Here is a 17718-nt window from a genome sequence, read left to right on the forward strand (position 1 = left end):
TAGACTAAGGCTCTATTAAACCATGCTCTTTTAAGCTATGGCTGCTGTTTGTCATTGAACAAGGTGCTAATTGCAGCTCTTTGTTGTGCCCAAAGGTTTTCAAAGGCTTTTACAACCCTAGCAACACCACTTGGTAGATTAATCTTTTCTCTGTCATGAAATGTGGAGGAAATCATTTTATTGGAAGCCATTCAGGTTCAGATCTATCTATCAATTCAGTCCTATCCGACCCTTGGTGATTGTATAGACCGTCAGTCGTAAGCAAATTTTTCCATGAATTCTCTTATCAATTATTTTACAGGGTAGGTTGCCAGGTCTTTCCCCAACCCCTAACATGCAGGAGATCCCGCATTGCCACGGATGAAACTAGACAGGAGCCAATTAACCTACCCTGGGAGGAAACCGGAGTACCCGGAGGAAACCCATGCAAGCACAGGGAGAACATGCAAACTCCATGCAGGAAGTGCCATGGTTGGGAATTGAACCCATGACCCATTTACTGCACGGCAGATGTGCTAACCACTAAGCCACTGTGCCGCCCCAAGTTCAGATACCTGAACTAAAACACATTGTACATCATCTGCAAACCACAATGTGCTCCCATTGATCAAAAAACCCTTCCTGTGTTTCCAGCAGCAGTCATGACAAAGAATTGGTGAGGGTGGGTGGACCCAAACTACTAAAAATGTGGTTTAAAGTAGAACTAAAGGCAAAACTTTTTTTTGTTGGTTTTGGATAGCATGGAGAGGGAGTAGAACATCTGTAAGTTTTTATTGCTGTCTGTGTCCCCATAAGGAGATTTACCCTCTCTATCTGTCCTGTTTACCATGCTCATTGAAAGTGAAAGTAAAAGAAAATCTAAAATTTTGGGTTGTCCCCAGAAAAGTAATAGTGGGGAAATCTTCCAATGGGGACACTAGTTCTCTGACCTGGGGGTCCCCAAGGAATTCCCTTATTTGCAGGGATTTCCCCACACTTCCTGTTTGGCTACGGGACAAGAAGTGAAGGTAAATCTCCACAATGGGACAGAGATGGCGTAAAAAAAAAAATCTGACAGGGGTTACAGTCCTCCCTTGCTCTATCCAAAATGAAACAAAGGTTTTGCCTACAGTTCTGCTTTAAGAAATGATTATTATTATACAGGATTTATATAGCGCCAACAGTTTGCTCAGCGCTTTACAATATAAATTAGAGTTTAATTTGCAAGCAAGAGCTATTCCAGCGCTAGAAACCATGTACTAAGTGGGTCAATTAATAGTTAATATTACAAGATCAAAATGGAGTACTTCTTTAAACGAAACAAAATCTCTGCGAACTAGGCCTAACATATCTATTATTAGCAAAGCCTCAAATTCCCATTTTGACAGCACAGATGCATGCATTTTTCATGTTAAAGATAGATTAAAAATAAATATATATGGCTGTGGAAAAGAACATAATTAAAAAGATGTACACCTTCTATAAACCTGATTAGATGTATGTGTTACTCAAGATCTGAAAGTACGATTTAACAGCATTGCAAAAATAATCACCTAAAATGAACTCTGACAATACAGAGCACATAACCACAGCTCCATCTAGTGAGCGATAATAAAACTGAATAGCAAACTAAATTGATCTTTGGAACTTTAAAAAATCTTTAACCACTTGCCCTCCTGAGGATTCCCCCCCCCCCCCCCCTTTCTGACCAGGCCATTTTTTGCTGTTTGGCACTTCGCTATTTCAACTGGTAATTACGCGGTTGTGCAATGCTGTACCCAAACTAATTTCAAATAAATAGAGCTTTCCTTTGGTGGTATTTGATGACCTCTGCGGTTTTTAATTTTTGCGCTATAAACAAAAAAATACCAAAAATTTAGAAAAAAACCCCAATATTTTTCACTTTTGGTTATACAAAATAGCTACTAAACTCAAAATGAGTCAGAAATTAAGGCTAAAATGTATTTTGCTACATGTGCAGCTCTCTCGTGCTAATTGATAATATTTAAAATAAATAGATAACCATATATGATACTATAAAACCATGCTTCTGTGACTTCAAATCCGTGAAATATCTATTAAATCAACAATAGTGAACAATTCCCAATAATAGTGACCAAATCAATATATAAATATAAAAATATAAAAATATTAATGCCCCAATCTAATATAATAAAATAAACAATATATCCCATCAAAAAAATGTCCACTAATCAAAAAGTCCTCCTAAAATGATATATGAAAAAGGACTTGTTCCAACATATGGATGAATACAGGATGAGTACTGCTCTATTGTGCGCTCACCTCCTTTTTAGCCTAAATGTATTTAGGCTAAAATAGCTTTTGTCCTACAAGGACAGATGCAAATACAGCTGCTCCCGAGCTCCTTCTCAGATGATTCCACGTTGCAATATACTAATTATCCACCTGGTGTCTCTCCAATATGCTGCTCCCTAAGATGGTTAAGGATGGATGGATATTATTATTTTTAATTTTGATTTTTTAAATTATTTTTACACTGTCCCTTTCATTTTTATTTTTATTTTTCTTATCACTTTTAATGCTAATCACAGGGAATGCAAACATCTCCTATAACTTCAATGGGCATTGTCATATATTCTCTTTTGACAAATCTGCAGTCTATCAGACTAGATATATCCTCTGCCCTTACATTATCTAATCTCACCAAGATCAGTGATAAGATGCTTTCTCAATTTACAAATAGCGCTGTTTATATCCTGCGAAACTGAACTGATGAAATGCTTGTAGCTTCCGGTCTCTTAGACTATAGAGGTGGTTGGTGCCATTCTGGTCTCTGGTCAGCCAGTGGAACTGCCGGCTGCATTCTCTGATTCCCCTATGAGACAAGGGAGCCCAAGAAAACTGTGGAAGGCAGCAGAAGCGGAAGGGGGGGGGGGATGTCCCTTCCCGCTGCTCGAAAAAACAATTCAGCAGCTAATTGGCAACTAGGATTGCTTTTACATGAAAGCCGACTGCCAGCTGAAAAAGGCATCATCCCGGTATAACCACTCAAAGTCCAGCGATGTACCAGTACATTGCTGGTCCATGTTGGGCATATATTTAACAGCAGAGAACACGGGTATATGATGAATTGGTTCTGTGGATCAATATGACCGCAATTCATTCTTTTTTGTAATGCCCATGTTGAGGGTTAGGCCTCAACATGGGTTTTAAATTCAGAAACCATGACAGGTTTCCATGCAAATTGTCTGGAAAGAGCTGAATTTGGGTGCTTGGCCATGTATTGTTGTGCATATAAATTGCCTTGGCCCACAATCAATTGGCACAAATCTTCCGATAAAAACAGCAGAGGGGCTAAACGCTAGTGCTGGCAACAAACAGGGCCAATCCTGCTAACTCTACATTTTTGTGTACACTATACAAAGGAGTAACTAGTATAGTTTTGTACGTGATCAATATCTTGATCCTTACAAACACTATACTAGTAATGGGGTGATCAGCGACCTATAGCGTGAGTGCGATAGTGTGCGATCTAATGCTAGTTCACCCTGGCTGGGTGGAGCGCGTACTAACCCTGACGTTAACTGATGTCACTAGTGGCAGGAATACAGTGATCAGTGAAAAATTCTACATACTGACACTGTACTAATGGCACTGGTTGGGTGACGGGTGTTCAAAGGGTTAAGTGTGCTAATCTAACATGTGTGGGTAAAATGTAGTGCTTTTACTCAGTGCTGTGTTCTCACTTCTCTCCCTGGACCGACGGGTGTGGGGGGGGTCAGCGGAGGCACAGGTGCGTTCACACCCCAAAATAGGAGGTGACGCACGATTACGTCGCTTTGCCAAGAGCTGCTGCTCGCCTGGAAAATGCGGGTAAGCGGTTGGCAAGTAGTTTAAAAAAAAAAAAAAAACTCTTAAAAAAAATTCTCAATATGGTTTAACATTTTTTATTTTTTTAATACTTTTATCAGAATAGTACAATGTTGCCATAGTAACATTGTACTACTGTGGGGGGTGATCAGGGATTTTTTTTTTTACACTTTGCTTTGCAGTATAAATAAAGATCATTTCTCCTGCAATGCAAAGCTTGTCAGAACCTAACTCATTCATGAACTGTCACAAATGAGTTAAGTTTTCACAGCTCAGGATAGTGATCTGTGATTGGCTGGAGCTGGTCCACATGGTACTGGGTGCTGTGATTGACTCCATGTATCATGTGACACCTGTGGGCCAATCACAGCTCACTAGGAAGAGAAGCAGAGTTGTTATGAGGTTGATTCATAACAGCTTTGCCTACATTGTGCAATCACATGATCACTGGGTCCCGTGCACCGGGATCTTCCTTATGCTGTGTCCACTGGATATAGCAGTCGTGAAGGGGGGGGGGCGCTGCACGCCAACTTGGGTGCGCAGGCCCCCCCCCTGTGTTAGTACAGCCATAGCGACGTACGGGTATGTCGCTTTGCCTGTAGCTGCCACTCTGCCACAGTACAATGCAGGCCGGCGGGCAGGAAGCTCTTAAAGTAATTATGTAGCAATTTAATTTAACCCCTAAGTGACTAGAGGCAGTAGCTCTAACATATGTAAGGATAAACTGAAGCTTACCCCAGCAGCATAAATCTGCCCATGTATCAAAGTGAAATATTTGTATTTTTGAGAATTAGGGAAACAAGCCGATATCTAAGCGGTTGGTGAATTTGTGCAGTTTTCCATTTCTGGCAAAATAGTTATGGATGCATGGAGAACGGGAACTCATATGTATATCAACACACATATGCGTGACACCATTGCTACAGCCATGCTAGTACGTTTTCTCAGGTAACCTGCCAGTGCTCCTGGTTTATCCCCCTTGACCAGTGCCCCGTATATCAAGCCAGTTCCTATGGGAGCATTAGTGCATACTCACTTCTGAGCGCCGCACTATGCGTCCATAAGGCAGAGAGTTGCGGTTCGCACCCCCACTTCATTGGCTGTGATTGACAGCAATGGGAACGAATAACTCCCGCTGCTGTGTCTCAGCCAATGAGGAGAGAGAGATTCAGGACAGCCGAGGCTCCCATGCACATCGCTGAATCGAGAGGGGGCTCAGGTGAGCATAAAGGAGAGCTGTGGAGGGGATCTGCACACTGAAGGTTTTTAACCTTTATGCATAGAATGCATGAAAGTAAAAACCTTCAGCCACTTTAATAACAATGAAATACAATATGGCTTGAGCATCAATTGTATATGTTATATTCATGTTTTTATTTACAATTTTTTTTTTTCTACGAAGGTGGAATTAGCCTTTAATGAAGACTAGGAATGTGCAGGAGGCAGTACGGGACAGGCAAGCTTTGGCAATAGCAGGAAATATTAGAGCTTTACCTGTCAAAACAGACCAGGATTAGGGTCTTCATATTCAAATGTGCAGAACAACATAGTAACTGTTATCTGCAGTCAATGAGAAACAATTACACATTTTGAGTACTCTTTTCTGTACCTGTTAAACTAGTAGCAAAGTAGTAACAAACCTCAGACATGAAATATTAAAAAAAAAAAATCATATCCCTCTATAGTGTGTACTTGGCTCAATTAAGAGTACTAAGTGTCATTTCATCCTGCTGCTTCATTCCTCTGCTATCAGCATGAAACCCTTCTGACAAGTTTCCAAGTTTCCCTGACACCAAGAGAAAAATGGACCTCCAGCAGATTGGCAATCTCAGCTCTGAACCTGTAAGAGGTGTGGAAGGGGGGGGGGTCTCTTTCCTCCAATTAGCTCTCCTTACTTAGCTCTGCAGTGTGTGATGTTCTGCACTAAGAACAGTTGTAGAGAAGACTGCAGATAAACAGGTACAACGTATGTAGCAGGAAATTTTTCATTTCTGTGTATCAACTGAGGCTAGGCATATGTAAGGGATGACAACAACTTTTAATACAATGCTTTGATATTTAACTGTTGCAATAATAAAATACTACACATTCTCAAAATGCAACAATATCTGTTTTTGTTCCAATTCAAAAACCCACTTTGTAATTGCGTGAAGAAAATAAGTAAGGAACTTGTGTTTTTTCTTCACTTTGGCAGCACAGTGGCTTAGTGGTTAGCACTTCTGCCTTACAGCACTACCTAGGTTCCTTGATTCAAATCCCAACCAGGACACTACCTGCATGGAGTTTTCATGTTCTCCCTGTGCCTGTGTGGGTTTCCTTCCACACTCAAAAGGTATGCTGGTGGGTTATACAGGTGTACCTCGGTTTACAAACTCCTCGGTTAATGTAATTTTCGGTTTACGAATGAAAATCCATTGAAAATAATGCCTCGGTTTACGATTTTTTTACAAATTTTTTTCACAATACAAAGTGTATGTCGGTGCCGATTTTTAAATGCAATTGCCGGCTTTTTTTTCTTCACTATAGCTCACAGAATTAGGTGTCACTTTCCCGGAGCTAAAGAATACTTTGTTTCTTTTATCTCGGGAAACAAACTAAAAGGAAACATTTGCTTTTGTTTGCATTTGTTATTTCACATAGTGGCTACAAGGGATTTTTTGAAACTGATATTTTTATTTGATTTCACTTATATTTGTGTAATTTTTTGCATCCAGCGCAATATTTTGTATTTCACTATAGTTTTTTAAAAGACTTATTCATTGATTTAAAATGAAACATTGTTTCTTGTAATTCTGGGAATAAACTAAAAGGAAATTTTTTTTCTTGTAGCTGGGGGGAAAGTGACAGCTGATTCTCTGAGCTATAGTGAAGAAAAAAAAAAAAAGAAACCGGCACTGACATATAGTGACAGCGACTTTTTTTTATATTTTTTTCTGAGCTCCAGAATGGATTAATTGGTTTTCAACGCGTTTCGGTTTACGATTTTTTCGCAATACGAAACTTCCCGGAGCATGCATTAAATTCGTAAACCGAGATACACTTGTAATTAGTTCCCATCTAAAAATTGCCCCTGGTATGTATGCGAGATATGGACCTTAGATCTTTGAGGGCAGGGACCAATGTGAATGTACAATATGTAAAGCGCTGTGTAAATTGTTGGTGCTACATAAATACCTATAATAATCAGAATATTAACTGACAGTGTGACATTAGCATTCCAATGATGAAAGACTTAAAGCGTATGCAGAAAACAGATAGCAAGAGACCCGGGTCTGCATAAACAGGCATTTTTTCAATTATGCAAAATAATGATGGTAATTCTAATAATTGTATTTCTGTGTTAAAGGGTAAATTGAAGCTAATCCAGTAAGTATGGATCCATGAGCAAAAGGAGATGCAAGTACAGTAAGGGCTAGAGTAACTCACAATATTCATTCTGCACAGAAAAGATTTGACCAGGACATGAATATATATACGGCACGTATACACTCTGTGTTACGCAGATCTAAGTTAAAAGGATTATTTTCTTTTTAAAACACATACACTCATCTAAAATCTAGCATACCTAGCAACTTTGCACATATAATCCATAACCCCCACCTACATTTCCCCTATGCTTTGAAAGCGGTCATCACATGCCCAAGCAACTGTAAATACTGCCATGTTTACTTTCAGCCCGAATGTGTCTGGATTAGAACATTTGCTCTACATACCAGCTTTATTCAAGAAGTTCCAAAAGCCCTAAATAATTATTTATATACAGTACCAAGGCAAATAATTAAAAAAAACTTATCACACACTTGTAAAGAGTAGGCAGCCCGTGAAAACATCTAGTTTTCCAGTCCAGAACTGAAGAAATGAAAGAATCAGGCTCTTTCTAAATGTGCATTCTGTTTTCCACAATTAGCTGTCTGAAATCGCATAGGAAGAGGTGATGGAAAGGTCCAAGCTAAACCTATGCAGGTGCTGTCAGCATCTAGGCGGAGACATTCTTATGTAGTTCCTAAATGTGCCTCCTAAAGTGCTATACAGCATAGAAAGTAGTGGTGCACTGACATGAAAATTCTGGTGCCGAAAAGGAAAATTCAAAATTCACTTGGCCGAAAACCGAAATGCGTAGTTTTTAAAAATCAATATATATATATATATATATATATATATTTTTTTTTTTAAATATGAAAGAGGATGTTACGGCAAGTAGATACCCAACATGTCACGCTTTAAAATTGCGAACACTCGTGGAATGGCGTGAAACTGTGGTACTTAAAAATCTCCATGAATGATGCTTTAAAAATGTCTACAGGTTAGCAATGTAAAGTTACAGAGGAGGTCTAGTGCGAGAATTAATGCTCTTGCTCTGACGTTCGTGGTGATACCTCACATGTGTGGTTTGAACAGCATTTACATATGTGGGCGTGGTCTCCGTATACATTCACCACTACGTGCGAGCACAGGGGGATGGGGGCACTTTAAACTTTTTTTTTTATTATTTATTTAATGGTTTGTTTATTTTTGTACTGTCCCTTTAAAAAAAATGTAATTACTTATTTTTATCACAAGAAATGCATTCATCCCTTGTGACAGAAATATTTAGTGAGATGTCCTCTTTATGGAGAGATATGGGGTCAATAAGGTCAATGTAAAGCATTGAATAAAAAAAAAAAAAGCATTGATCTAGTGCTTTAAAAAAAAAAAAAAACTGGAACTAGAAGTGACATTGCTCTGGTCCTCCAAGGCCATAGAGATGAGCGGAGAACATCTTTCCTTCACTCATCTCTATGCCCAGCGCCAGGATCGTTCGATGGTTTCTCAGGTAAGGCTGAGAACTACTGAGCGGCGGCAGCGGCAGGCGGGCGGCAGTGAGGAGAGGCGGCAGCGGCGAGCGGGGGTTTTTTGGCACCTGTATTTTTTTCATATAGGCCAAAAGGGGTGTTATCACGTTTTGGCCACCGGAATTTCCGTACAGCCCTGAAAGAAAGCAAAATGTAAGGCTCCTGAAACTGGCAACATTAAATCAAGCTGACACATGGAGAAGCTGCCATCCATATTGTTGATCTTATCTCTTACTGTAGGACATGCCTATTTTATGTTTATGAATGTTTTTTATATAAAATATACAGAGTTTACATCACCAAACTAATCTGCAGATATCACCCAAATGGTCCTCTCCACTCCACCCAAGACCTCCTTCTCTATATCTCGCTTGACACCTCCTCCCATGCTCGCCTATAGGACTTTTATGACACTCCCTACCAAAGTGTGTTTGGTCAGCTCCTACCCTGTCCACCTTTATGAAATCCTTGAAAACGAATTCATTCAGGGAAGCCTACCCAATCTGCACCTAAAAACTGTACTTGAGTCACCTCCATCAAATGATCTTCTGCAGCTTTCACCTTTTGTACCACCACCCCCCTTCCTTTATATTGAAAGCTCCATGAGCAGGGCCCTCCTATTCTTCTGTATTAAACTGTATTGTAATTATACTGTCCCACTTTTATATTGTAAAGAGCTCAACAAGCTGTCGGCGCGATATAAATCCTGTATAATAATAGCGTGACAGCAAGTTGCAGGTAACAGACCTATGTTTACACATTAAAAGGAAAATCAACAGGATTGACAGAATGGAATTGGCAGGCTCTTTATCCTCCTAACTCTATTTCAGAGGTAAATGTCTTTCTTTGTAAGTGTAGGTCAGCTTGCTTACGAATATGCAAGAGTGATAAAATGCAGGTTGTCTGAATAAAATATTTAAAACACCATAGGCATGTCAAAAGGGAATATTATTTACAACACCTATATGCTGTTTGTCACGGATCCCCCACATGCACTCGCCCACAGCGACTAGCTAACCGAGGCGCGCACGTGCGGCCATGACTTGGGGTATGAGGGAATAAAGGAGACTTAACTTAGAATATATAAAACCATATATAAGACCAGCCGTGATATCCTTCCACAGCCCGCACTACCTTTTGGCCACCACCAGATGGAGACTCCACTCCAATCCAGCTGGTTGACCACACAGGGGCAGATACAAATCTTACATACAATCTGGTGCACTGATTAGAGCTGAGGACCAGCTTAGTAATTACACACCCTTCTAGAGTCCCTCCAACTATCCTACAGCTTGAACCCCGATGTTAATCACCCTTCCACTGTCCACACACCCCCACGCACCAGACACACCACAAAAGGTAGGCTGCCACCACCCAACAGTTTATCCGCATAACGGTCTGCTGGGACACCCCACACACACAGATCTCGGTCTGGCCGATCTGCTACCTTTTACAATCTGCACGCAATCTGCCCACACACAGTGCAATTGCATACAGATTGGCAATGAGCCTGACTGAGCGTTTAAAGGCACTAAAATACAATACAATCTAATCTAATCTCTTCGAAGATATGAGCACGTGCTTAAATACACAGAAGTCACTAATTCATTTTAAGATTTAATTTCCCGAAGTGGGCAGTGCATAAAATATGTTCAAAATATAAAAAGGTACAGAAATACAAAAAATACAAGAAGACACACAAATGACTATTCACTATAAAATAAAAGGGAATAAAAGACAGAATAAAACTTTACCAGAATTTACCCTGCGACTGGAGCAAGTCAGAAAAGTCAGCAGTCCGTTGGTCGATCAACCAGCTCCGTACGAATCGCAAATGCCCAATGCCCGGGTACTCCATTTATGGGGATATGGACGTAGGCGGGACATTAGTCCTTGGCCAATTGACCAGAGGGGCTGTTCCTGTACACTGCTGACTGCTGAATGCAAGTTGTCTGCGTTCAAAAAAACGGCTATAAACTCAAATGCCTGCAAACGAAGATGTGTACATGGACACATAGGAAAACATTAGGGAGAGTTTAGGGGCTGCTGAAAAAAACGCTGAACAGCTCCTAAATGTGAGTTTATCAGCTGCAGTGTACATGAGCCGTAAAGGAGGCTGTGGGAGGGGAGCTGCTAGCAGAATTTTTTTTTTACCTTAATGCATAGAATGCATTAAGGTAAAAAACCTTCTGCCTTTAGTACCACTTTATGAATAAATGCATGTTCTATTCAAGCTTGGTTTCCCAATAGTTACCCTGTATTTATAAAACCTGTAGAACCTGTGACAATAATGTCCAGAAAACATACAAATAAACTTGCGTTGTCTTGCATGCTTGTAACACTTTTCCCTGATGCATACGCCTACAGTAACTCTTATCTGCTATGCGAAAACCACAGTCCAAGAACACACCTGGAATATGTTCTATTACCAATGGTGTTGACACCGTGTTGATCTCCTGGAACTAACTTAGACTTGATTTTATAGGAGTAATGAAAGGAGAAAAATGTGAAATTATTACACTCCTTTTCCCCTTCACGAATTTCTAGTCATAAGACTATAAGTAACCCAAAGAAGCACTTTAACCTCCTTAGTGGTATTCCCAAGTGTAGCTCGGGGTAAAATTTCTATACCAAGAGCGGTAACCCCGAGCTACACTCGGGCTTACCATGCGGCGCTGCTCTGGGGGGTCCCTGCAGCACTTACTTTGTCCTTCGCTCCCACGATGTGTTCCCTGCAGCGTCCCCGGCCATCTCCTCCGGCTGATGCTGGCATCCGGCTTCTGTGTTCTGGTCCCTGTGACGTCGGGACGTACGGGCGCCGGAACCAACAGGAAATTTTAAATTTTTAAAAAATGGCATTTTTGCTGTCATTGCTGTTTCAATGCATTTCACATATATTTTGTCCCTACTGCTTTGTCCTGTGCCCTGCCTGCATTTTGAATGTTCTTTCTGCCTGGAAACTTAGAAAAGTCCATGGTGTTCAAAAAGCGTCCCTTTACGTCAAAAGCGGTTTTAGAACAGCGATAGCAAATCAGAACCACTTGCAGAATTGAGTGATAATGATTCGTGGGGAAATTTGTCATCAGACACTGAAAACGATTTTGCGACTTTGCTCAGCGATGTGCGAATTTGCCTCTGTATTTCAAATTTCAGTGTTTTTGGTTTGATTATATTATTGAATTAAATGTATTATTATTATATTATTTTTTCTGATTATTTATTAAATTATAATTTATGATTTCGTGTTTCAAATTTTATCATATCCGGAATGTTTAATAGACTCTTGTTCGTACAGATTTCAGTGAGTTATTCCTAAAAATTACAGCCTGCAATAAAAAACTACATATTTCCATGCAAAAAAATGGTACCGCTTTCAGCACAAAAAATTCGGAAAGAATCATACCGCCAAGGAGGTTAAGTGAAAAAGGTATAAAAAGTTACAATAAAGGAAAGTGAGCTTACGTAAACCCCCATCCGTCGACGGCACTGGCAAACACCACATTGCCCTGGTCTGGGGAGAAATAGAGGTGGGAGTCATCAGTCTCTTCTAAGCCTGCACTCCAGTCATACACCTGCTCCCCTTCTATTGTCTCTGTAGTAGTGTCTTTTTCAGCTCTCTCTTCCAGGACTTTGGAGGTGAACAAGGCACCTGTCACAGCATTTACCTGAAAAATAAAGGGGATGGCCAAAAAGTTCATTTTGTCAGCAGGTGATACATGGAACAGTTGTACACATCTCCTGTGAATGTAGTGTTTACCTGCTCCAGTATTTTTTGAAGATGGGCATATGCTTCTTGGGAAGACATTTTCAGTTCCACTATCAGTCTATCGATCTTATTGATTACCAGAACAGGCTGTATATTCTCCAGCCAGGCTTGTCTTAATACTGCCTGGGTCTACAAAAAAAACCACAAATATTAATTTGCAGCATAAAACAGCATTACAGTATTGTGAAGTCCCAGTTACACTATGGGATCTAGGTATAAAAATACTGCTGGATAAGCATTTGCCCAACCGTCATGAATAATCAGCATAAACTGCCTAATACATGTATTTGCTATGATTGTAAGCTCCATCTAAGGCCCAAATTGCAGTATTCTCCGGGAATAAATGCATTGAGCAAGTTTCAGTGATTATTCGTGACAGCTGGGTGAATGTTGTGACATTCATCAAGTATTTTTTTATTTTTTTTTTATTAACTGATCCCTATAATTCAGTTCAGGTGAAATATACATGAAACTGCACACAAAATGTAGAAGAACTAAGACATCATGGTCAACAGCGCAGTACTCGCCTCATTTTTTTGTAAACATGCACTTAGCTATATTTCTTTCTTGTCTATTTAGCGGCAAAGAAAATCACTGTGGATCTGTCAGTGTCTCATCTTAACAAAGAAACCAATAAGGTTTGGTTCACAGGTGACTTGAGTCACGCAGAATTACATGACAATGAAAATAACATTGTTTTCAATGGCGGACATTCAAATAATGCAGTGCAGCTGTAATGCAACTTTGGGGAAGTGTCCTGTGCTACTTTGGTGCAATGCAGTGCAATTTTGTGGTCTATAGACTTCAATGGAAATGCATCAGAAATGCAAGTACATGCATTTTTGGTGCAATTGTTCCTAATTCTCTTCACTGTCAGTAGTAGTAGTCTGAAATCATGTAAAAATGCAGAAGAAGCAAAATCACATGAAAAACACATACAACTCCTGGTATAATTACACACAACAAAATCGCATTAAAACAGAATCCCACTAGTGTGGACCAGGACTACAGCAGTACCTGGCATTCTTACAGTTGAAGATTCTGACTAACAGCTAGAAACCCTCATTAAAACTCAGTTCTCACTGACAGGCCTGCCCTACACCTGCAGAATGGGCTAAATCACTCAAAAGTGATACAGACAATGCATCCAATGAGCATGTGACTTGCTTGGACTTCGAGTGAAGACATCTCTTCGGACCTACCCTGACATTGTCACGAAGGATATCACTGGAGTGCACTTGTCTCACTGCAAGAAGTCTAAAGAAGTCCTGCGCAGGAGACTCCGAGACATGTTAGGAGACTAATTTCCTTCATATTTATAGCGGCACGAATTACCATTGCAAGATCCTGGAAGTCTGCTAATATTCCATTTGATATGGTTAATGCAAAGATATCTTGGATCATGATAAATGAAATCTTTATCCTAACAGACAAAATAAAACTTAAAAGATTTGGCATCCATGGATTTCCTATCTTTTAGGAACTGCCTAATGCAATCGCCATTTACATCAGTGAACAGATGGTGGTTTGGTCTTATCTCTCACTTTCCTTCCATTCTGTACCCCTTTCTACTTTCTTTTTCTTCTCCCTTTTGGGGGGTTGTCTTCCTTTCCAGTAGGCCGTCCCATAAAAGGCAGTGTCCAATTTTCAAAGCGAGGCATGGCAATGGAGAGCAGCCCCCCCCATCATTGGATATCATTTCAGTTTACTGAACAAGGGCATGTTTGGCTTATTTCAGATCGACACACGAAAAGGAGAATAATCATTTTAGCATATCAATAGGAACAAAAAGTCCCTTCTATTCTCAGTTTCTTTGTTTTAATACTGATCTTTATTGCATCTGTTCTAATATTTGATGTTATCTAGGCTGACTTATATCTTACTGCACATAACCACTTACTCAAATTCTTTCTTTATATAATTCATTGTTCTTTCAGTCTAAAGAAAGTGTTCCACACAGAACTCATTTGTCACCTTTGGGATGTGTAAGGCCATCAGATGTGCTTAGTATCCATCAGGTCCACCATTCCCGTTTGTTCCCCGAGAGTTTACATGACCTGCCAGGTCCAATACTTACTCATCACTGTCCCACTACTGCTCTGACGTCTAAATTTAACCCCTGCATTCTGTTTACCAGCGTCTAGGCCTCTCCCCTTTGGTAGTTTTACAGACTCAAGAAGAAAGTCTTTCTTCCATGATTTAGATTAACCCAGGTGAATGATTTTTGCATCCAGATAAGACTCCTGACTATTGCTACACAGACTCTGATACATCACTGGATCTGGGGAATCAAGAACATCTCTTTGACAATTTAGGATAGGCAAGTGGTCCCCTGGCAAGTTATCCTTTAGGTCTTGCCTCAGTGATGCCTTCCTTGCAAGATAGGTAGGAGCTGAGCTTGGTCCTCAGCCCTGTCAGATCAGAGTTCCTTTCTTCCAATGTAGGGGAGGAGATCTACCCTCTATCCCTTGCCTAATCCTTGTATAAAAAGCCTTTGTGCACCTTAGCCTATTAGTCATGCCGAATCTATGGTATCAATGCTTGGTTCTTTAAGGGACCCCTGTTATTCTCCTTGAAGATACTTCTGAATCAAGTCATCCTCAGGGTTCTTCCCAGGTAGTCCTCATCCTGGAGAGGAACATGTGCTCTGGCTGTCAGTTTACATATGCTTCCTTTTTTGGACCTAAGGCATCAAGTAATTTGAGACTGAGAGCCTTCTCTGGCTTAAGGCAGCTTTGGTCTCCTTTTCTTTCCACTTCTTCTGTCTACTCCCAGTTCTTGGGAGAGGAGGTTCTTCTTCACGTTAGTCATGCTTAAGGCTGCGATTCCTTCCCTGTTGGGAAAATGTTTTTCATTCAACCTTTCTGGCAGATTAGGAAGACCAGTCATGGTCCATGATTTGGGGTGTCTGTCCCATGTCTCTGATATCAGGTTAATTCCTGATAAGAAAAGGCCGACCACTCAGTATACTCTCCGTTGCAAATTTTTATTGGCTACATTTCTAAAGACACAGTGTGTAAACTGCTAATGCGTTAGCATTTTACACACTGTGTCTTTAGAAATGTAGCCAATAAAGATTGGCATCAGAGCTTATACCGAGTGGCCAGCTTTTTCTTAGCACGGATTAATTGTATCGAGGATGCAACAACCCAGTCAGAGCACCGGTCTTCAGCTATTGAATCCCGAATGAAGCAGCTGATCTAGGGTATGGTCCTTTCATCAGATAAATTCCCATACCAACTTGCCACTTGGTCTTGCCTTCTTCTAACAGGGGGAAGTGGGGGTTTGAAGGTTTGGCCTAATCCGATCTCAGCTTTGGGTGTAATTCCTTCAAGCAGATCTCAAACTATGTACAATCGCCAGTTGTTTGTTCTCTTGTGCCTTTTAGTGCTTGTTTGCTGTATTCCAACCCTCAGCTGAACTATATTTGGGCATCCTGATAGAGTATGATTTTCTGTGCCCCTCAATGAATAAGAAAGCAATAAGGATTTCTGTTCTAAAATGTTTTAAAGAACACGGGCCCCACCCCTCTGTGTGTATGATCTTGCTCTCGTTTCTGCTTGCTACAAACTAAGGTATATTGGTCAAAGGAGGAGTTATCCTGGGCTGGCCTACAGTTTTTCAGTTGGCAATGTCCACTTCTCCTGTAGGCAGCAGTATAACCCAACAGCACATGACTTCTATGTTCCTAAACAGACTTAAAGAAAACGCAACATTTCTGACTTCAAGGGAGACAAAAATATACCTTCTTAACTTTTGTATTGCTATATATACACAAGGAACATGCACTTCATACACTTCAGTGCTCCTCATTTGTTTATGTATTAGCTATTACCTTGTGGAAACAAATTTGAATGCATCAAAGCTAAAACCAAAGCATGAAATACCTTAAAACATTCTATAAGGCTGAAATATTGCTAAATTACATCACATGCTTGTGAATACCCAGAACCAGCTCCAGCAGTGACTTATAACTTCATGCATTCACATGACTACATTTACAATACATTTTGCAGCATGATAATATTAAGCCAACTAGCTCTGCAGCTTCCACCCACTGTGCCACTTCAGCTAGCCATAAACATTTTATTTTCCTGCAGCCAGCAAATTTTCCTTCAGCCAGTGGATGGAGGAATGATCCCTGCAGGTACATTGTATCCTAAAAATGGGACGCTCATTTGGAGCCGCTGATCAACAAAATGTTTCCAGCATTCTAGTTCAACAGAAATCGATCTAAAGACTTCTGTCAAACATTGATGGCCACAAGTGGATCAAAATTTGGCTAGACCATGCTGAACAGACTGAATTTGAATCCATCTATGATCAGATTTATTTTAAAATGTCTGCAAACCTCCCCAATGCTCTGTTGTAGCCTTTTAAAGAGCCCAAACCTCCTAATATTGGGAAAACAAACTTCCTAACCCATCTAGCAGTAATTAAGTGACCTTTAGCCAGCACTATGGACTGTAATGAAAAAGGTGAACCTAGCCCTGTGCCTATACCAGTTTGCAAAAAGTTAGTAATTGCATGGGATTTTTTGGGGGGCTCCAGCAGCTCATTGGGTGAAGCAGGCAAGACATAGTTTGTTAAAAGTTTAATTTAACAGGAAGGACTGAATAGTCATATGTATGAAAATGTACATGAAAAACAGATACAGAAACATTCTATTTTAACCTACAAAAATGTAACTGAAAACAAAAGTTTTAATTGCAAGCCAACAATATTTATAAACAGAGTAAACATTTTCCATATATGAATACCTGTAATCTGCACACAGCCTTGCTATGTGTTATTCAGTGTTGCCATTAAAGAATATGTAAACCCAAGATTTCATGTTCTATATATATACTTGTTGTATGTACCATGTACTTTTATGAAAAATTATCCTTTTCTCTTTGTATTGCTTCCTTTGTTTTGAATGCCTGGTGTTCCTGCCACTCCCCGTACTGTTTAAAGCAGGGGAAAACAAAAGGTATTTATAAGGTTATTAAAGCGGAGCTCCACCCAAAAGGGTAAGTTCCGCTTTAAGCCTTTGTCCCCCACTTCCAATTATGGATTGGCACCTTTGGGGAGCGGGGTACCTGAATTTGACAGGTACCCGCCTAGGCAATTGGAAGCGGAAGTTGTCCTCCCCCCTCCCTCCCCATAGTCTTCTGGGACACGTGACAGGTCCCAGAAAACTACGGGGCCATTCACAAAGCGCAGCGCTTCTCGTGCATGCGCAATGGGCACCTGGCTGCAAGCTGTCAAAGCCGGATGCCCACACTGAAAATGCTGGCGCCAGGGAGA

General features: G+C 40.4%; 1 protein-coding gene across 1 annotated transcript in view; it reads right to left on the reverse strand.

Moving 5' to 3' along the window:
* The window catches only part of EFL1 (elongation factor like GTPase 1), a 601029-nt gene that overhangs the window by 544214 nt on the left and 39097 nt on the right, over positions 1 to 17718 (reverse strand). The window contains exons 6-7 of the mRNA XM_089676417.1: positions 12421 to 12558; positions 12126 to 12328 (exon numbers count right to left, since the gene is read on the reverse strand). Coding sequence (XP_089532543.1) covers positions 12126 to 12328; positions 12421 to 12558 — 341 coding nt within the window. The remainder of the gene's footprint in view (positions 1 to 12125; positions 12329 to 12420; positions 12559 to 17718) is intronic.

Source organism: Staurois parvus, unplaced genomic scaffold (assembly GCF_062004578.1).
Source record: "Staurois parvus isolate SC_StPar_1 unplaced genomic scaffold, SC_StPar_1.0 ptg000168l, whole genome shotgun sequence".
NCBI classification, from domain to species: domain Eukaryota; kingdom Metazoa; phylum Chordata; class Amphibia; order Anura; family Ranidae; genus Staurois; species Staurois parvus.